Source organism: Salmo salar, chromosome ssa07, assembly GCF_905237065.1.
Source record: "Salmo salar chromosome ssa07, Ssal_v3.1, whole genome shotgun sequence".
Lineage (NCBI taxonomy): Eukaryota > Metazoa > Chordata > Actinopteri > Salmoniformes > Salmonidae > Salmo > Salmo salar.
In genome coordinates, this window is record NC_059448.1 from 64,532,528 (window position 1) to 64,556,031 (window position 23,504).

The following is a 23,504-nucleotide window of genomic DNA, read 5'->3' on the forward strand; positions in this document are numbered from 1 at the left end:
GTGTGTGTTCAAGTTCCACAACACTGGGTGCTTTGTCTCTGGCTTTCAATCATAAGACCTGGCAGGAGTGGAATCGCCGGCGCTGGATCACATGGGTACCGAGAGAGAGGGGTCACAAGCGGAGAGAACAAGCTGTGACATTAACTTGTCCTTCACACCACAAGCCAGAGCACAACTGGCAGTTTGTCAAATGCTCCATTGGTTTGGACCCCAGACATAGGCTAGGTTCTGCTTGCTCAACACTGCCTGTTTAACCAAGCACCAACACAGAGTCTACCTGAAAGCCCCAATCCAACTAAATGGGCAGGAGAGGAACTGTCATAATGAAAAAGCCACATAGAAGACCTGCCACGTGGCCAGGGACCTGAATCACCCTACAACTACCACAGCCAGCCTACCTCTCCCAAATGGCACCCTATTCCCAGAGGGCTCTGGTCTCAACAAGTGCACTACATAGGGAATAAGGCTCTGGTCTAAAGTAGTGCACTACATAGGGAATAAGGCTCTGGTCTAAAGTAGTGCACTACATAGGGAATAGGGGTCTGGTGCAAAGTAGTGCACTACATAGGGAATAGGGCTCTGGTCTAAAGTAGTGCACTATATAGGGAATAGGACTCTGGTCTAAAGTAGTGCACTATATAGGGAATAGGGCTCTGGTCTAAAGTAGTGCACTATATAGGGAATAGGGCTCTGGTCTAAAGTAGTGCATTATATAGAGAATAGGGTGCCATTTGGGACATGCCCATAACTCTGGTCTTTGCCGTCTACGTTGATAGGAGTCTACAGACAGTAATATCTCCCTAATGACTCACTGCCAATGAGTGATCCTCAGTACATCTCACACTCCAAACAGAGTTGGTCTAGCTGCATTCCTGTTCAAATGTCTGTTGAGCCACATCTCTAGTCTGCATTCCCTATAGACTAGAAATCACTGGCCACTTTAATAATGGAACACTAGTCACTTTAATAATGTTCACATATTTTTGCTTAACTCATCTCATGTATATACTGTATCCTATTCTACTGTATTCTAGTCAATGCCACTCAGACATTGCTCATCCTAATATTTATATATTCTTAATTGCATTATTTTACATTAGATGTGTGTGTATTGTTGTGAATTGTTAGATATTACTGCACTGTTGGAGCTAGGAACAGAAACATTTCACTACACTCGCAATAACACCTGCTAAACATGTGTATGTGACCAATAAAATGTGATTTGATTTGGCAGTCTATACCCTACCTAGAGATCTGGTCAAAACTAGTGCACTAGGAGAATGGGGTGTCATTTGTCCTGTCACTATCAGGTATAGGCTGAATAGTTAATGGTAGTTGTAGAGCCATTCAGTTCCCTGTCCATGTGTCAGGTCTTCTATGTGCATTAAATAGGGGTGCCATGTGGACAGACCACAGCATCTCTGGATCCTACTGCTGTCTGTTTGCTATAGCTTCTGCTGGCCATGTGTGACTGATCCCTTTAACCAGAAAGCTTACAAAACACACACACCTGACGCAGCTCACGCACCTGACGCAGCTCACGCACCTGACGCAGCTCACGCACCTGACGCAGCTCACACACCTGACGCAGCCACACACACACACACCTGACTGACGCAGCTCACACAGACCCTTAGGCTAAGTAGCCCTCAGAAAGTCTTTCTGAACTACAAGTTCTGGTTGTCCATGAAAAACAACAAGTCCCCCCATTGCTGTCCTTCCCTACAATCCCCAGCCGGGAAGAAAACAGCCTGGCGTTCTTACTAACTGCATAACTCATTAGCTTCATAAACATCTGAGTTAGAACAGGACCATGTAATCAGGGTAAATAAAGGTTTAGTTGAGTGATTATGATTTAACACCATGGTGGGGGCAGGTTTAGGAACCTGGGTGATGACTCATCTCTGTCTCCCCTTACTAACCACCAAGCAGAGGAGCTACACATCACCGTGACCGGGGACTTGGTGATGGAGAAATATTACCATGCATATTAAAAACGGCTCCGTTTTGTCAGTTTATTATCTCCTCTACATCAATAAGACGTCACTAAGCAGCTGTGTGTGTTACGCGTCCTCTCTCCTCTCAGCAAAGACAAGCTTTTATCAGTTCCAACACAGGCTACAGCCCACGCCAGAGATGATTTACTGGAGCTAATGTTTGGAAGGATGATGGATGCTGGTGTTAGTTTGGCTACGGCTTTACACTGAACACCCTGTACACTGACTACAGTCTTACTTCAAGTCTCTTGGGAATAAAATTAGATGTAGCTAGTTACTGTGTGGACTAATTCAAGTTACCCCAACCAACAATGAAATATTATATCTTGTTTAGATGGTGGACTACAGCGCACTACTGACAGCTCATCAGCAGAGCTTGCATCCATTTCAAAATAAATTAAATATTAAAGATCCTGAGGTTCCTAGCTAATGAGGTTAAGTATATGCCTAGCTGGTTGACATGGCAACGACTGACCTGTCAACCACAAAACTAACCCCGCCCCCTGTCAAGCAAATAACGAGCTCTGTACCATAATCCAAAAACGTGGTGGTTACCAGGACAGTACCTGACCTTACACAGACCGACTGATCCTGCTAATGCTATTCTGACATGGAAAGTCACAAGCCTACCAGTGGATTCAAAGTCGAGGTCGCTCCCCCCCAAAAAATTAACATATAGGGTGAATTCTACTGTAAATCTCATTTTAACTTTATAATTTCACTTCATAAATGTTTAATATTTTTTTATTAAAACTGAATGTTCTGTAAACGAGTTCATGACAACAAATCCAACACATGTAATTTAAAACTATGTTTAGTAAGCACAACTTTTATTTTGAAACCATCAGACCAGGGGTTCTTTCTTTTATGCCTTCTGCATCTCAGTACAAGAGGCGTCACTGCAGTCCCTGGTTTGAATCCAGGCTGCATCACATCCGGCCGTGATTGGGAGTCCAATAGGGCGGCGCACAATTGGCCCAGCTTCTTCCAGGTTTGGCCGGGGTAGGCCGTCATTGTAAATAACAATTTGTTCTTAATTCACTTGCCTAATTAAATAAAGGTTAAATTTAACATTTAAATTTTAAAAAATGCCTTCGGTGAGGTGTGAAAAACAGATTGCTGCAACCCGATTGGCTGAACGCAGAATTCTGGGAGAGCGCGATGGATGCCTTTTGAATGCGATAGTCCCCCACAGACTTCATCATTGTGCTTTTTTTATTTTACCTTTATTTAACTAGGCACGTTAGTTAAGAACAAATTCTTATTTACAATGAGGGCCTACCCCGGCCAAACCCTAACCCGGACGACGCTGGGCCTATTGTGTTGTTTAGCAACAAAACTGATGCCTGCGCAACTATGGGTCAAAACAGACGGGTTGGCTTAGACTGTTGACAACATGCATGCTATATTTAGTGTCCAATGTTTAATGAAAACAAACAAATTGGCACAATGAGCACTTGTTGTCTCATAACCAGCAACTGTAACCATGTATATCTAGCTAGCGAATTTTAGCCATATTAGAATTGGCATGAAATTAGTCAAAAACAAGATGAAACTAGCTCCTTCCTATTGCCAGCATAGCTGTTTATTGTCATTGTTGTCAGCTATCTGGCCATCCAGATCACTACAACCCACGGACTTCTGCCTCATTAAAGCGTGCTCGTCGTTTTCGTGACATTCTCAGCTAACCCATCTATGGATATTTATAGATCCTAGTGGACCACGTGTACAAATGTACCAACACCACAACAAAAACATTGCATATTCAAAAAACATCTATACCTAGCAAGAAATCAAAATGACTATGATAAGAGATTATTCTGTTTACACCAACATATTCGGTGTCTTCACAGTTAAAAACATTAGCTACTTAAGGCCTGAGGAGGTGTGGTATATAGCCAATATACCACGGCTAAGGGCTGTTCTTATGCACGACACATCGCGGAGTGCCTGGATACAGCCCTTAGCCGTGGTATTTTAGGTGGCAGGTAGCCATTATTCAGTTTTAATAAAAATATTAAACATTTATGAAGTGAGCGTTGGGCCAATAACCAAAAGGCTGCTGGATCGAATCCCTGAGCTGACAAGATAAAAATCTGTCTTACCAGGGAGCCACTGTTCCCCAGTAGACCATCATTGTAAATAAGAACTTGTTCTTAACTGACTTATCTAGTTAAATAAAGGTTAAATATTAAAAACCCCGAGGTGCCTCATTGCTATTAGAAACTGGTTACCAACATAATTAGGAGTAAAAATAAATGTTGTCATACCCGTGGTATATGGTCTGATATACCACAGCTGTCAGTCAGCCTTATTCCATCACCACCTCATCAATGCTACTGAGGCAAACAAAGGAGTGCTGTGAGACCGTTCAAAACACATTCACTTGAGGATAGTTAGCAACCTAGTCATAACATGTTGAAAATTTGTATTTCAATTGCTGCTTGTTAAGATATTAAGCTATAATTTGAGGTTGGCTAAGAAGCTAAAATAAAGCAGTAAGGTTAGCTACTAGAAAGTAGCAGAAACATTTGACCACTGGCTTAGCCTGATCCAGCCAGCTCGCTAGTACACCACTGGTGTAGCGCTGCGAGACAAAGAAATCCAAACTACAGCTCTCTGGCATTTTAAAATCATCATATCAATGTAAATCCATCCTTACACATTAATAATTGGCGGACAAAAAAAAAAACAGACGAGGTTTCTAATTTACAACAATGTTATCGACCACAGCGCCAACAAAATCTGAGATATGATGTAGTGTTTAATAACTACCCTTCAATGCACTGACATTTCTGAACGAAGCGTCGCCTTTGAAGGAACCAGGGCAACACTTTGTTGACAGATGTTGTTCCACTAGCAGCTTACCGACGTTACAGTAGTTAGCTACATACCTTTTGAAAAACAACCACACGTTGTCTTTTTCAACAACTGGCTCAATCTAGCCCAGGCAAGAGCTCAAAGGCTAGTAGCTACCACTAGCAGCTTACCGACGGATGATGTTGTGCCAGCTCAAGCTAGCTATGCAGTGCGTCACTGGATGCAGAGGAAACCTGGATAGCTAGGACTGTTATTCCAAAAATACGTTACTGTAAATCTAGCTAAACAACTGAAATACCCGATAAAATGTAATGACAACTACTAAATGTACCTTGTCGTAAAGTGCGGAGACGCTGTCCTTTTGGCCCTAGGTTGTTCCCAAAGAGTAGCCACGACTCGGTCAATTTCTTCCACGGCTCTCTACGCGATTCTGAATTTCTGAAGGCTGACTTGACTTTACTCGCTGATGTCCTAGCGTTCTGTGTGACGCCCTCGCGTGAGCGCACCTAAACCAATCAGAATGCTCTAACGGGAACAGGTGGCCAACAGTTGAGGAGACGGAAGTGTATGCTAACAGGTTTGACGGGACCTGTAGTTCTCGGATTTTGTGTAACAGCCTATATCAACAACCACAAAACATGATCCCAGGAAAATACCTTGACATTACATAGGACTTATGACATGTATTTCTATTGTATTTCAACATGTAGTCCCGTGTGGCTCAGTTGGTAGAGCATGGTGTTTGCAACGCCAGGGTTGTGGGTTCGATTCCCACGGGGGACCAGTACGCGGAAGAAGAAAAAAAAATGTATGAAATGTATGCATTCACTACTGTAAGTCGCTCTGGATAAGAGCGTCTGCTAAATGACTAAAATGTAAAAATGTAAAATGTAACATTCACAGTGCCTGACGTCACAGTCCTTTGTATCCCCTTGTTTTATTTAACCTTCATTCAACTAGGCAAGTCAGTTAAGTACAAATTCTTATAAACAATGACAGCCTACCCCGGCCAAACCCTAACAACACTGGGCCAGTTGTGTGCCCGCCCTATGGGACTCCAAATCACAGCCGTTGGTGATACAGCCTGGAATCAAACCAGAGTCTGTTGTGACACCTCTAGCACTGAGATGCAGTGCCTTAGACCACTGCGCCACTCAGGAGCCCAAACACAATTGACAACGATTCAATAATTCAGTAGGCTACCACTTAAGATTCAGTCGTAAACGGAGGGTTATAAGGTTAGGTTCGAATTGTGGGGAAATAGTGGTGATTTTCCCACAGTATGTACATTAGTCTTTTACTCACACACAAAACCTATCATGGATGTGTGGCTCTAACTGCATTTGGCTTCCTATCAGATGCTGTAAAAGTATGATAATACCATTCAAACTCAATGACTACACATGTTTGATTCTGATCACCCCACTTCTGGCCCGGGACATGACGTCAGGACTCACACACACACACACACACACACACACACACACACACACACACACACACACACACACACACACACACACACACACACACACACACCCCATTGAGTGCAGAGGGCATTTATAGCTTTATGTGGTTGGGCATAAGGCCTATGATCCAGCAGGACCGGTCGGCCACAGTAGCCTACAGTATTGTTACAAAACTCAGGCAGAGCATGCAGCTACACCGTAGACAGAGTATTTAAGCATTTGCTTCATTTAGCATGGTAATGATCCGGTATGAAGTGTTGTCAATGTGTGCTGTGTTGTATAGGTCCAAAGGCTGGTCCAAAGGAACAAGGAGTTTTGCCTGACAATCCGCCAGCTGGAAAAACAGCCCACAGCTAACCCTCCAGCCATTACCTGAACACACACACACACACACACACACACACACACACACACACACACACACACACACACACACACACACACACACACACACACACACACACACACACACACACACACACACACACACACACAGCTAACCCTCCAGCCATTACCTGTTCAGCCAGTCTGGGAAGCAGGCAGCCAGGAGTCAGGGTTAATGGAGGGTATCCAAGCCAGACTGGGGTTGTGATTGGTTGTTTCCGTAACACCTTATTTGGCCCCTACAGGTGATCCATAGTTAACAGTTAGGTTTACAGCTTGGATGGCTCAAAGTAGTCAATAAGTAAACATATGTTGCTTATCAATAAAGTTGGACTACTTCCTATCAGACCTCAGGATAAGACCCAGGTACAGATAGTTCAAAGTACAAAACTTTATTACAAAAACAGGGTGCAGGCAAACGACAAGTCAAGGGCAGGCAGAGGTCAGTAATCCAGGGCAGTGTCACAAGGTACAGAATGGCAGGCAGGCTCATGGCAGGCAGAATGGTCAAAACCGGGAAACCTAGAAAACAGGGACTAGAGAGAAAAACAGGAGCAGGGGAAAAAGGCTGGTAGGCTTGACGAGACAAGACGAACTGGCAACAGACAAACAGAAAACACAGGTGTAAATGCACAGGGGATAATGGGGAAGATGGGCGACACCTGGAGTGGGGTGGAGACAAGCACAAGACAGGTGAAACAGATCAGGGTGTGACACTTTCCTCCAAATCCCACTAAATTATTGATGATTCTATCAGACAGTGAAATGTGTCCGTTGTCAGATCTGCTGGGTATGTGTGTATGTGATTGGAAACATAGATACCACTATGCTGACGAAGCACACAAACAAAGTAATCCAACTCATTTGGATCTGGAGGAGGAGAGAAAGCACACAGTCATGGAGGGTGGGATTTCAGAGGACTCAATGGCAATTAAAAAAGGTGAGAACTTAAAGGCGAGAGAGAGAGAGGGGGATGAGAGGGAGAGGACAGAGACAGAGACGGAGAGAGAGACAGAGAGAAAGATAAAGAGAGAGACAGAGAGAGAAATATAGAGAGGGGGGGCAGGGATGAGAGAGAGAGTTCATTTCTAATAGTGTATTGTTGATGTTGTTACATTTGTTAATTCTCACCTTTGTTAATTGTTTATTTCACTTGCTTTGGCAATGTAAACATATGTTTCCCATGCCAATAACACCCCATTGAATTGAATTGAGAGAGATGGAGGGGGGAGGCAGGGATGAGAGAGGAAGAGATATAGAGAGTCACTGCCCTAAATATAGGTTTAATACCTGCTGCTTAAGCTCCCTGTATGCTGTTATGAACACACCTCAATCTCTGATCACAATGCAATGGAACAATGACAATAATTCCCCCATCGATTCCATCAGGGTTGGCCTTTGCTTTCTTTCATAGCCCTTCGTTGTAAATAGAAGACTCTGCTCTCTCCCCTCTGAGAATTTCTAAAGCAGCAGAAAAATAATTCCTAGAACAGATTTCTATATCTACAGTTTAACTAAATCTAAAATGGGCAGAGCATAGAAGCCCATTCTTGTCATTTTATTTCTATGAGGGCTAGTGTGGTGTCATAAGTGTAGTATGTATGGGGGTGAGGCTATAACAGTGTAGTATGTATGGGGGTGTGTCTATAACAGTGTAGTATGTATGGTCCTATACAGGGGTACAGTAGCTAGTGTGGTGGCAGGGGTGTGTCTATAACAGTGTAGTATGTATGGGGGTGAGGGTATAACAGTGTAGTATGTATGGTCCTATACAGGGGTACAGTAGCTAGTGTGATGGCAGGGGGTGAGGCTATAACAGTGTAGTATGTATGGGGGTGAGGGTATAACAGTGTAGTATGTATGGTCCTATACAAGGGTACAGTAGCTAGTGTGATGGCAGGGGGTGAGGCTATAACAGTGTAGTATGTATGGGGGTGAGGCTATAACAGTGTAGTATGTATGGGGGTGTGTCTATAACAGTGTAGTATGTATGGTCCTATACAGGGGTACAGTAGCTAGTGTGATGGCAGGGGGTGAGGCTATAACAGTGTAGTATGTATGGGGGTGAGGCTATAACAGTGTAGTATGTATGGGGGTGAGGCTATAACAGTGTAGTATGTATGGGGGTGTGTCTATAACAGTGTAGTATGTATGGTCCTATACAGTGGTACAGTAGCTAGTGTGATGGCAGGGGGTGTGGCTATAACAGTGTAGTATGTATGGTCCTATACAGGGGTACAGTAGCTAGTGTGATGGCAGGGGGTGAGGCTATAACAGTGTAGTATGTATGGGGGTGTGGCTATAACAGTGTAGTATGTATGGTCCTATACAGGGATACAGTAGCTAGTGTGATGGCAGGGGGTGTGTCTATAACAGTGTAGTATGTATGGGGGTGTGGCTATAACAGTGTAGTATGTATGGGGTGAGGCTATAACAGTGTAGTATGTATGGTCCTATACAGGGGTACAGTAGCTAGTGTGATGGCAGGGGGTGAGGCTATAACAGTGTAGTATGTATGGGGGTGTGGCTATAACAGTGTAGTATGTATGGTCCTATACAGGGGTACAGTAGCTAGTGTGAAGGCAGGGGGTGAGGCTATAACAGTGTAGTATGTATGGGGGTGAGGCTATAACAGTGTAGTATGTATGGTCCTATACAGGGGTACAGTAGCTAGTGTGATGGCAGGGGGTGAGGCTATAACAGTGTAGTATGTATGGGGGTGAGGCTATAACAGTGTAGTATGTATGGGGTGTGTCTATAACAGTGTAGTATGTATGGGGGTGTGTCTATAACAGTGTAGTATGTATGGTCCTATACAGGGATACAGTAGCTAGTGTGATGGCAGGGGGTGAGGCTATAACAGTGTAGTATGTATGGGGGTGAGGCTATAACAGTGTAGTATGTATGGGGGCGAGGCTATAACAGTGTAGTATGTATGGGGGTGTGTCCATAACAGTGTAGTATGTATGGTCCTATACAGGGGTACAGTAGCTAGTGTGATGGCAGGGGGTGTGGCTATAAAAGTGTAGTATGTATGGGGGTGTGGCTATAACAGTGTAGTATGTATGGGTTGTGGCTATAACAGTGTAGTATGTATGGGGGTGTGTCTATAACAGTGTAGTATGTATGGTCCTATACAGGGGTACAGTAGCTAGTGTGATGGCAGGGGGTGAGGCTATAACAGTGTAGTATGTATGGTCCTATACAGGGATACAGTAGCTAGTGTGATGGCAGGGGGTTTGGCTATAACAGTGTAGTATGTATGGGGGTGTGGCTATAACAGTGTAGTATGTATGGGGGTGTGGCTATAACAGTGTAGTATGTATGGGGGTGTGTCTATAACACTGTAGTATGTATGGCCCTATACAGGGGTACAGTAGCTAGTGTGATGGCAGGGGGTCTGTCTATAACAGTGTAGTATGTATGGTCCTATACAGGGGTACAGTAGCTAGTGTGATGGCAGGGGGTGAGGCTATAACAGTGTAGTATGTATGGGGGCGAGGCTATAACAGTGTAGTATGTATGGGGGTGTGGCTATAACAGTGTAGTATTTATGGGGGTGAGGCTATAACAGTGTAGTATGTATGGGGTGAGGCTATAACAGTGTAGTATGTATGGTCCTATACAGGGGTACAGTAGCTAGTGTGATGGCAGGGTGTGTGTCTATAACAGTGTAGTATGTATGGGGTGAGGCTATAACAGTGTAGTATGTATGGGAGACCTACACATGTTCCAACAGACCTCAGTTAAATCCTCATTGCTGGTACCACGAGGCCGGTCTGCTTAGAACCACCACACACACATGTTCAGCAATCTCAGATTAGATGACCTCTGTACTGGTACCACGAGGCAGATTGACCACACCAGACACACACACCTCTGCATCTAAATGGCACCTATTCCTATATGGTTGCATTGTAGACCAGGTCCATAGAAGCTCTAGTAAAGCCAGTAGGGATAAGGGAATAGGGTGTGATTTGGATTTAATACATGAATTTATTTTAATAGTGGAGGGAGGGTTGAGGGGAGAGAGAGAGAAAAGAAGTGAGGTGGCTTCGCTCCCAATGGGTATCTATTCTATATAGTGCAGTACTTTTCCCAAGTGTCAGTTCTTCGGACAGAGGAGAGAGAGAAGAGGATAGAGAAAGAGGGATGGAGGGATGAAGAGAAGAGGGATGGGAGAGAAGAGGGATGGAGGGATGAGAGAGAGAGGGATGGGAGAGAAAGAGGGATGGAGGGATGAGAGAGAAGAGGGGATGGGAGAAAAAGAGGGATGAGGGATGAGAGAGAAGAGGGGGGATGGAGAGAAGGGGATGGGAGGATGAGAGAAAGAGGGATGGGGAGAGTGATAAGCGATTGAGGGCATTAATAACCACAGGATGTGTCCAAAGGGCATCGCCGCAAACACCCTTTGTCCTCTCTCCAGTTTACACACCCTCTCTCTCTCTGTGCTCTCTACTGCTCCACCCTCTCTCTCTCTGCCCTCTCTGCCTTTCACCCCTCTCTCTCTGTCTCTCTGCACCTTTCACACCCTCTCTCTGTGTCCTCTCTTTCCCACCCTCTCTCTCTCTCTACCTTTCCCACCTCTCTCTCTCTGTCCTCTCTGCCCTGCCTCTCTCTCTCTCTGTCCTCTCTGCCTCCCACACCTCTCTCTCTGTCCTCTCCTGCCTTTCCTCTCTCTGTCCTCTACTGCTTTCACCTCTCTCTCTGTCCTCTCTGCCTTTCCTCTCTCTCTGTCCTCTCTCTGCCTTTCACACCCTCTCTCTCTGTCCTCTCTGCCTTTCACACCCTCTCTCTCTGCTCCTCTCTGCCTTTCCACCTCTCTATCTCTCTGTCCTTGCTCATTCTCCCTCTCTTCCTCTCTACTCTGAATAGCATTAGTCTTGAGGTGAAATTGACTGTCAAGACTATAATGCTCCTAGCCTCTCCTCTGAACTGTGAGGTTCTACAAGCTCCAGAGTTCTTTCTCTGTAGGTAGTGAATTTTGTAGTGTATTTGTTTTACAGAGGTATTAACGCTTTTAGCTTACACACATGGACACACAATACGGAGACTCACTTCTCAAAACACATCCTCAGCTCTTAGACAGGAGGGTGGGCAGGAGCAGGCTGAGACCAGTAAGCTTCCTCTCTCCATCGGTTCTTTTGAAAACCTCGGGTCATCTCGGGAGGGCGAGAAAGGAGAGGGGAGATGAAAGGAATAAGAAATCAAATCGGCCTCGAAATGTCAGTTCCAGTATAAACCAAGGCAGGCAGTGGTTCAGTCTCTATAACTAACTGTGGATACAGGCAGTGGTTCAGTCTCTATAACTAACTGTGGATTCAGGCAGTGGTTCAGTCTCTGTAACTAACTGTGGATTCAGGCAGTGGTTCAGTCTCTATAACTAACTGTGGATTCAGGCAGTGGTTCAGTCTCTATAACTAGCTGTGGATTCAGGCAGTGGTTCAGTCTCTATAACTAACTGTGGATACAGGCAGTGGTTCAGTCTCTATAACTAACGGTGGATTCAGGCAGTGGTTCAGTCTCTATAACTAACGGTGGATTCAGGCAGTGGTTCAGTCTCTGTAACTAACTGTGGATTCAGGCAGTGGTTCAGTCTCTATAACTAACTGTGGATTCAGGCAGTGGTTCAGTCTCTATAACTAACTGTGGATTCAGGCAGTGGTTCAGTCTCTATAACTAACTGTGGATACAGGCAGTGGTTCAGTCTCTATAACTAGCTGTGGATTCAGGCAGTGGTTCAGTCTCTATAACTAACTGTGGATTCAGGCAGTGGTTCAGTCTCTATAACTAACTGTGGATTCAGGCAGTGGTTCAGTCTCTATAACTAACGGTGGATTCAGGCAGTGGTTCAGTCTCTATAACTAACTGTGGATTCAGGCAGTGGTTCAGTCTCTATAACTAACTGTGGATTCAGGCAGTGGTTAAGTCTCTATAACTAACTGTGGATTCAGGCAGTGGTTCAGTCTCTATAACTAACTGTGGATTCAGGCAGTGGTTCAGTCTCTGTAACTAACTGTGGATACAGGCAGTGGTTAAGTCTCTATAACTAACTGTGGATACAGGCAGTGGTTAAGTCACTATAACTAGCTGTGGATTTGGGCAGTGGTTCAATCTCTATAGCTAATTGTGGATTCAGGCAGTGGTTCAGTCTCTATAACTAACTGTGGATTCAGGCAGTGGTTCAGTCTCTATAACTAACTGTGGATTCAGGCAGTGGTTCAGTCTCTATAACTAACTGTGGATTCAGGCAGTGGTTCAGTCTCTATAACTAGCTGTGGATTCAGGCAGTGGTTCAGTCTCTATAACTAACTGTGGATTTGGGCAGTGGGTCGGGGTGAGTGGCCCCGTTACCTCTGAGGAATGTTCGGTGACCTTTTGACCCCACCAGACTCCAAGGGTGTTAGCCCCACTGACAGCACACACACACACACACACACACACACACACACACACACACACACACACACACACACACACACACACACACACACACACACACACACACACACACACACACACACACACACACACACACACACACACTCTACAGGCTGCAGCAGAGCAGAGGCCATTTGGTGCTCCCAATAAATTATTTACCCCTACCCCCAAACCCAGCCCACCCCAACCCTACCCCTAACCCTACACTACCCCTACCCCTACCTACCTGTCCCTACCCCCAAACCCAGTCCTAACCCCAACCCCTACCCCTAACCCTACACTACCCTTTCCCCTACCCTACCTGTCCCTACCCCCAAACCCAGCCCTACCCTACCCGTCCCTACCCCTTCCGCCACCCTACCTGTCCCTACCCCCAAACCCAGCCCTAACCCCTACCCTACCCCTAACCCCTACCCATCCCAGCACCCTACCCTACCTGTCCCTACCCTACCCCCTACACTAATCCCTACCCGTTCCTCCCCCTACCCTACCCCACCGGGCCCCTACCCAACCTGTCCCTACCCTACCCGTCCCTTCCCCTACCCTACCCGTGCCTAGCCTACCCCCCTACCCTACCTGTCCCTACCCCTACTCTACCCTGCCTGGCAATTACAGAGGAGCCACTTCAACTCACACAAACATTGCCGGGAGCATACTGTGTGTGTGTGTGTGTGTGTGTGTGTGTGTGTGTGTGTGTGTGTGTGTGTGTGTGTGTGTGTGTGTGTGTGTGTGTGTGTGTGTGTGTGTGTGTGTGTGTGTGTGTGTGTGTGTGTGTGTTGCTTCCCTTAGACATCCAGTCATGGTAGAGTTTTAGACTGCGTCCCAAATGACACCCTATTCCCTATATAGTGCACTACTTTAGACGAGAGCCCTATTCCCTATATAGTGCACTACTTTAGACCAGAGCCCTATTCCCTATATAGTGCACTACTTTTGACCTCGTATGGCCTTGATCAAAAATCCCTTATTGATGTCACTTGTTAAATCCACTTCAATCAGTGTAGATGAAGGCTAAAGAAATATTTTGAGCCATGGATTGTATATATGTGCCATTCAGAGGGTAAATTGAAGTGCCTTTGAACGGGGTATGGTAGTAGGTGCCAGGCGCACCGGTTTGAGTCAATAACTGCAATGCTACTGGGCTTTTCACGCTCAACAGTTTCCCCGTGTGTATCAAGAACGGTCCACCACCCAAAGGACATCCAGACAACTTTACACAGCTGTGGGAAGCATTGGAGTCAACATGGGCCAGCATCCCTGTGGAACACTTTAGACATCTTGTACAGTCCATGCCCCGTCCGTGAATTGAGGCTGTTCTGAAGGCAAAAGGGGGTGCAACCCAATATAGGATGGTGTTTGTAATGTTTTGTCCACTCAGAGAGAGTGGGAAAAGGGTACCATGTGGGACTGAGTTTTAGAGCAGTCCTCTGGAGTTTAGTTTGTTAGTTTAGCCAGCTTTGGGTTTCCTCTAGGATCTCATTCACATATTGACCTTGCACGAAAATAAACCAACAATTACAAAGCTAAGCAAACCTTGGAGTTCTCTCTCTCTTTCTCTCTCTTTCTCTCTCTCTATGTATCGCTCTCTCTCTCTCTCTCTCTCTCTCTCTCTCTCTATGTATCTCTCTCTCTCTCTCTTTCTCTCTCTCTCTTTCTCTCTCTCTCTCTCTCTCTCTCTCTCTCTCTCTCTCTCTCTCTAAGCAAACCATGGGGATGTTGTAAAAGGCACTGAGAGTGCTTCCTTCTTGTCTAGGAGCTACTCTTGTGTTTCTGGGCCCTCCTCCTGTCCAAATAAAGACAGTGTTTCTTTATCTCTTTCTTTTCTCTCTGCCTCTCCCTCCATTTGTGTCGGTCAGTCAAACCTTGTGGACCCCTGGATGGATATACAATACATAGTTCTGTAGGCAACACATACAGTACCAGTCAAAAATTTGGACACACCCGACTCATTCAAGGGTTTTTCTTTATTTTTCATTATTTTTTACATTGTATAATAATAGTGAATACATCAACAGTATGAAATAACATATGGAATCATGTCGTAACCAAAAAACCAAAAACATATTTTTGATTTTAGATTCTTCAAAGTAGCCACCCTTTGCCTTGATGACAGCTTCACACACTCTTGGCATTCTCTCAACCAGCTTCACCTGGAATGCTTTTCCAACAGTCTTGAAGGAGTTCCCACATATGCTGAGCACTTGTTGGCTGCTTTTCCTTCACTCTGCAGTCCAACTCATCCCAAACCATCTCAATTGGGTTGAGATTGGGTGATTATGGAGGCCAGGTCATCTGATGCAGCACTCCATCACTCTCCTTCTTGGTCAAATAGCCCTTACACAGCCTGAAGGAGTGTTTTGGGTTATTGTCCTGTTGAAAAACAAATGATAGTCCCACTAAGCGCAAACCAGATAGATGGCATATCGGTGCAGAATCCTGTGGTAGCCATGCCGGTTAAGTGGGCCTTGAATTCGTAATAAATCACAGACAATGTCACTAGAAAAGCACCCCCACAACATCACACCTCCTCCTCCATGCTTCACGGTGGGAACCACACATGAGGAGATCATCCGTTCACCTAGTCTGTGTCTCACAAAGACACGGCGGTTGGAACCAAAAATCTCAAATTTGGACTCATCCGACCAAATTACTGTTTTCCACCAGTCTAATGTCTATTGCTCGTGTTTCTTGGCCCAAACAAGTCTCTTCTTATTTTTGGTGTCCTTTAGTAGTGATTTCTTTGCAGCAATTCGACCATGAAGGCCTGTTTCACGCAGTCTCCTCTGAACAGTTGATGTTGAGATGTGTCTGTTACTTGAACTCTGTGAAGCATTTATTTGGGTTGCAATTTCTGAGGCTGGTAACTACAATGAACTTATCCTCTGCAGCAGAGGTAACTCTGGGTCTTCCTTTCCTGTGGCAGTCCTCATGAGAGACAGTTTCATCATAGCGCTTGATGGTCTTTCGACTGCACCTGAAGAACACCAGTCTCAACGTCAACAGTGAAGAGGCGACTCGGGATGCTGGCCTTATAGGCAGAGATGCAAAGATAAAGCCATAAGAATTTTAAGATTAAGATGGGCAAAAGAACACATACATTGGACAGAGGAACTCTGCCTAGAAGGCCAGCATCCCGGAGTCGCTTCTTCACTGTTGACGTTGAGACCGGTATTTTGCGGGTACTATTTAATGAAACTGCCAGTTGATGACTTGTGAGGCGTCTGATTCTCAAACTAGACACTCTAATGTACTTGTCCTCTTGCTCAGTTGTGCACCGGGATCTCACACTCCTCTTTCTATTCTGGTTAGAGCCAGTTTGCGCTGTTCTGTGAAGGGAGTAGTACACAGTGTTGTACAAGATCTTCAGTTTCTTGGCAATTTCTCACATGGAATAGCCATCTTTTCTCAGAACAAGAATAGACTGACGAGTTTCAGAAGAAAGGTCTTTGTTTCTGGCCATTTTGAGCCTGTAATCGAACCCACAAATGCTGATGCTCCAGATACTCAACTAGTCTAAAGAAGGACTGTTTTATTGCTTCTTTAATCAAAACAGTTTTTAGGTGTGCTAACATAACTGAAAAGGGTTTTCTAATGATCCATTAGCCTTTAAAATGATAAACTTGGATTAGCTAAAACAACGAGCCATTGAAACACAGGAGTGATGGTTGCTGATAATGGGCCTCTGTACGCCTATGTAGATATTCCATTAAAAATCAGCCGTTTCCAGCAACAATAGTCATTTACAACATCAACAATGTCTACACTGTACTTCTGATCAATGTGATGTTATTTTAAATGGACAAAAAGCGTGCATTTCTTTCAAAAACAAGGACATTTCTAAGTGACCCCAAACTTGTGAACGGTGGTGTTTTTGTAGTTCACACCATGAACAGAGACTAATAATAACAACATATATGTAGTTCACACCATGAACAGAGACTAATAACAACATATCTGTAGTTCACACCATGAACAGAGACTAATAATAACAACATATATGTAGTTCACACCATGAACAGAGACTAATAACAACATATATGTAGTTCACACCATGAACAGAGACTAATAACAACATATATGTAGTTCACACCATGAACAGAGACTAATAACAACATATCTGTAGTTCACACCATGAACAGAGACTAATAACAACATATATGTAGTTCACACCATGAACAGAGACTAATAACAACAATATATGTAGTTCACACCATGAACAGAGACTAATAACAACATATATGTAGTTCACACCATGAACAGAGACTAATAATAACAACATATATGTAGTTCACACCATGAACAGAGACTAATAACAACAACATATATGTAGTTCACACCATGAACAGAGACTAATAACAACATATATGTAGTTCACACCATGAACAGAGACTAATAATAACAACATATATGTAGTTCACACCATGAACAGAGACTAATAATAACAACATATATGTAGTTCACACCATGAACAGAGACTAATAACAACATATATGTAGTTCACACCATGAACAGAGACTAATAACAACATATATGTAGTTCACACCATGAACAGAGACTAATAATAACATATATGTAGTTCACACCATGAACAGAGACTAATAACAACATATATGTAGTTCACACCATGAACAGAGACTAATAACAACATATATGTAGTTCACACCATGAACAGAGACTAATAACAACATATATGTAGTTCACACCATGAACAGAGACTAATAACAACATATATGTAGTTCACACCATGAACAGAGACTAATAACAACAATATATGTAGTTCACACCATGAACAGAGACTAATAACAACATATATGTAGTTCACACCATGAACAGAGACTAATAACAACATATATGTAGTTCACACCATGAACAGAGACTAATAACAACATATATGTAGTTCACACCATGAACAGAGACTAATAACAACATATATGTAGTTCACACCATGAACAGAGACTAATAATAACAACATATATGTAGTTCACACCATGAACAGAGACTAATAACAACATATATGTAGTTCACACCATGAACAGAGACTAATAACAACATATATGTAGTTCACACCATGAACAGAGACTAATAACAACATATATGTAGTTCACACCATGAACAGAGACTAATAACAACAATATATATGTAGTTCACACCATGAACAGAGACTAATAACAACATATATGTAGTTCACACCATGAACAGAGACTAATAACAACATATATGTAGTTCACACCATGAACAGAGACTAATAACAACATATATGTAGTTCACACCATGAACAGAGACTAATAACAACATATATGTAGTTCACACCATGAACAGAGACTAATAACAACATATATGTAGTTCACACCATGAACAGAGACTAATAACAACAACATATATGTAGTTCACACCATGAACAGAGACTAATAACAACATATATGTAGTTCACACCATGAACAGAGACTAATAACAACAACATATATGTAGTTCACACCATGAACAGAGACTAATAACAACATATATGTAGTTCACACCATGAACAGAGACTAATAACAACATATATGTAGTTCACACCATGAACAGAGACTAATAACAACAACATATATGTAGTTCACACCATGAACAGAGACTAATAACAACAACATATATGTAGTTCACACCATGAACAGAGACTAATAACAACATATATGTAGTTCACACCATGAACAGAGACTAATAACAACATATATGTAGTTCACACCATGAACAGAGACTAATAACAACATATATGTAGTTCACACCATGAACAGAGACTAATAACAACAACATATATGTAGTTCACACCATGAACAGAGACTAATAACAACATATATGTAGTTCACACCATGAACAGAGACTAATAACAACATATATGTAGTTCACACCATGAACAGAGACTAATAACAACATATATGTAGTTCACACCATGAACAGAGACTAATAACAACATATATGTAGTTCACACCATGAACAGAGACTAATAACAACACATATATGTAGTTCACACCATGAACAGAGACTAATAACAACATATATGTAGTTCACACCATGAACAGAGACTAATAACAACATATATGTAGTTCACACCATGAACAGAGACTAATAACAACATATATGTAGTTCACACCATGAACAGAGACTAATAACAACAATATATGTAGTTCACACCATGAACAGAGACTAATAACAACATATATGTAGTTCACACCATGAACAGAGACTAATAACAACATATATGTAGTTCACACCATGAACAGAGACTAATAACAACATATATGTAGTTCACACCATGAACAGAGACTAATAACAACAATATATGTAGTTCACACCATGAACAGAGACTAATAACAACATATATGTAGTTCACACCATGAACAGAGACTAATAACAACATATATGTAGTTCACACCATGAACAGAGACTAATAACAACATATATGTAGTTCACACCATGAACAGAGACTAATAACAACATATATGTAGTTCACACCATGAACAGAGACTAATAACAACATATATGTAGTTCACACCATGAACAGAGACTAATAACAACACATATATGTAGTTCACACCATGAACAGAGACTAATAACAACATATATGTAGTTCACACCATGAACAGAGACTAATAACAACATATATGTAGTTCACACCATGAACAGAGACTAATAACAACATATATGTAGTTCACACCATGAACAGAGACTAATAACAACATATATGTAGTTCACACCATGAACAGAGACTAATAACAACATATATGTAGTTCACACCATGAACAGAGACTAATAACAACATATATGTAGTTCACACCATGAACAGAGACTAATAACAACACATATATGTAGTTCACACCATGAACAGAGACTAATAACAACAATATATGTAGTTCACACCATGAACAGAGACTAATAACAACATATATGTAGTTCACACCATGAACAGAGACTAATAACAACATATATGTAGTTCACACCATGAACAGAGACTAATAACAACACATATATGTAGTTCACACCATGAACAGAGACTAATAACAACATATATGTAGTTCACACCATGAACAGAGACTAATAACAACATATATGTAGTTCACACCATGAACAGAGACTAATAACAACATATATGTAGTTCACACCATGAACAGAGACTAATAACAACATATATGTAGTTCACACCATGAACAGAGACTAATAACAACATATATGTAGTTCACACCATGAACAGAGACTAATAACAACATATATGTAGTTCACACCATGAACAGAGACTAATAACAACATATATGTAGTTCACACCATGAACAGAGACTAATAACAACATATATGTAGTTCACACCATGAACAGAGACTAATAACAACATATATGTAGTTCACACCATGAACAGAGACTAATAACAACATATATGTAGTTCACACCATGAACAGAGACTAATAACAACAACATATATGTAGTTCACACCATGAACAGAGACTAATAACAACATATATGTAGTTCACACCATGAACAGAGACTAATAACAACATATATGTAGTTCACACCATGAACAGAGACTAATAACAACAACATATATGTAGTTCACACCATGAACAGAGACTAATAACAACATATATGTAGTTCACACCATGAACAGAGACTAATAACAACATATATGTAGTTCACACCATGAACAGAGACTAATAACAACATATATGTAGTTCACACCATGAACAGAGACTAATAACAACATATATGTAGTTCACACCATGAACAGAGACTAATAACAACAACATATATGTAGTTCACACCATGAACAGAGACTAATAACAACATATATGTAGTTCACACCATGAACAGAGACTAATAACAACATATATGTAGTTCACACCATGAACAGAGACTAATAACAACATATATGTAGTTCACACCATGAACAGAGACTAATAACAACATATATGTAGTTCACACCATGAACAGAGACTAATAACAACATATATGTAGTTCACACCATGAACAGAGACTAATAACAACATATATGTAGTTCACACCATGAACAGAGACTAATAACAACATATATGTAGTTCACACCATGAACAGAGACTAATAACAACATATATGTAGTTCACACCATGAACAGAGACTAATAACAACATATATGTAGTTCACACCATGAACAGAGACTAATAACAACAATATATGTAGTTCACACCATGAACAGAGACTAATAACAACATATATGTAGTTCACACCATGAACAGAGACTAATAACAACATATATGTAGTTCACACCATGAACAGAGACTAATAACAACATATATGTAGTTCACACCATGAACAGAGACTAATAACAACATATATGTAGTTCACACCATGAACAGAGACTAATAACAACATATATGTAGTTCACACCATGAACAGAGACTAATAACAACATATATGTAGTTCACACCATGAACAGAGACTAATAACAACAACATATATGTAGTTCACACCATGAACAGAGACTAATAACAACATATATGTAGTTCACACCATGAACAGAGACTAATAACAACATATATGTAGTTCACACCATGAACAGAGACTAATAACAACACATATATGTAGTTCACACCATGAACAGAGACTAATAACAACATATATGTAGTTCACACCATGAACAGAGACTAATAACAACATATATGTAGTTCACACCATGAACAGAGACTAATAACAACATATATGTAGTTCACACCATGAACAGAGACTAATAACAACATATATGTAGTTCACACCATGAACAGAGACTAATAACAACATATATGTAGTTCACACCATGAACAGAGACTAATAACAACAAATATATGTAGTTCACACCATGAACAGAGACTAATAACAACATATATGTAGTTCACACCATGAACAGAGACTAATAACAACATATATGTAGTTCACACCATGAACAGAGACTAATAACAACATATATGTAGTTCACACCATGAACAGAGACTAATAACAACATATATGTAGTTCACACCATGAACAGAGACTAATAACAACATATATGTAGTTCACACCATGAACAGAGACTAATAACAACATATATGTAGTTCACACCATGAACAGAGACTAATAACAACATATATGTAGTTCACACCATGAACAGAGACTAATAACAACATATATGTAGTTCACACCATGAACAGAGACTAATAACAACATATATGTAGTTCACACCATGAACAGAGACTAATAACAACATATATGTAGTTCACACCATGAACAGAGACTAATAACAACAACATATATGTAGTTCACACCATGAACAGAGACTAATAACAACATATATGTAGTTCACACCATGAACAGAGACTAATAACAACATATATGTAGTTCACACCATGAACAGAGACTAATAACAACATATATGTAGTTCACACCATGAACAGAGACTAATAACAACATATATGTAGTTCACACCATGAACAGAGACTAATAACAACACATATATGTAGTTCACACCATGAACAGAGACTAATAACAACATATATGTAGTTCACACCATGAACAGAGACTAATAACAACATATATGTAGTTCACACCATGAACAGAGACTAATAACAACATATATGTAGTTCACACCATGAACAGAGACTAATAACAACATATATGTAGTTCACACCATGAACAGAGACTAATAACAACATATATGTAGTTCACACCATGAACAGAGACTAATAACAACATATATGTAGTTCACACCATGAACAGAGACTAATAACAACATATATGTAGTTCACACCATGAACAGAGACTAATAACAACATATATGTAGTTCACACCATGAACAGAGACTAATAACAACATATATGTAGTTCACACCATGAACAGAGACTAATAACAACATATATGTAGTTCACACCATGAACAGAGACTAATAACAACATATATGTAGTTCACACCATGAACAGAGACTAATAACAACATATATGTAGTTCACACCATGAACAGAGACTAATAACAACATATATGTAGTTCACACCATGAACAGAGACTAATAACAACATATATGTAGTTCACACCATGAACAGAGACTAATAACAACATATATGTAGTTCACACCATGAACAGAGACTAATAACAACATATATGTAGTTCACACCATGAACAGAGACTAATAACAACATATATGTAGTTCACACCATGAACAGAGACTAATAACAACATATATGTAGTTCACACCATGAACAGAGACTAATAACAACAATATATGTAGTTCACACCATGAACAGAGACTAATAACAACATATATGTAGTTCACACCATGAACAGAGACTAATAACAACATATATGTAGTTCACACCATGAACAGAGACTAATAACAACATATATGTAGTTCACACCATGAACAGAGACTAATAACAACATATATGTAGT

General features: G+C 41.5%; 2 protein-coding genes across 2 annotated transcripts in view; both read right to left on the reverse strand.

Annotated features, from left to right (window-relative positions):
* Positions 1–5,371, reverse strand: part of LOC106580685 (adiponectin receptor protein 2) — a 97,181-nt gene extending 91,810 nt beyond the window's left edge. Inside the window, 1 exon segment of the mRNA XM_045722463.1 lies at positions 5,149–5,371. The gene's annotated coding sequence lies outside the window, so the exon portion shown is untranslated.
* Positions 50–23,504, reverse strand: part of LOC106609811 (protein Wnt-5b) — a 93,874-nt gene continuing 70,419 nt past the window's right edge. The window contains exons 5-6 of the mRNA XM_045722533.1: positions 1,511–1,582; positions 50–82 (exon numbers count right to left, since the gene is read on the reverse strand). Of these exons, the coding sequence (XP_045578489.1) occupies positions 50–82; positions 1,511–1,582 (105 nt within the window). The remainder of the gene's footprint in view (positions 83–1,510; positions 1,583–23,504) is intronic.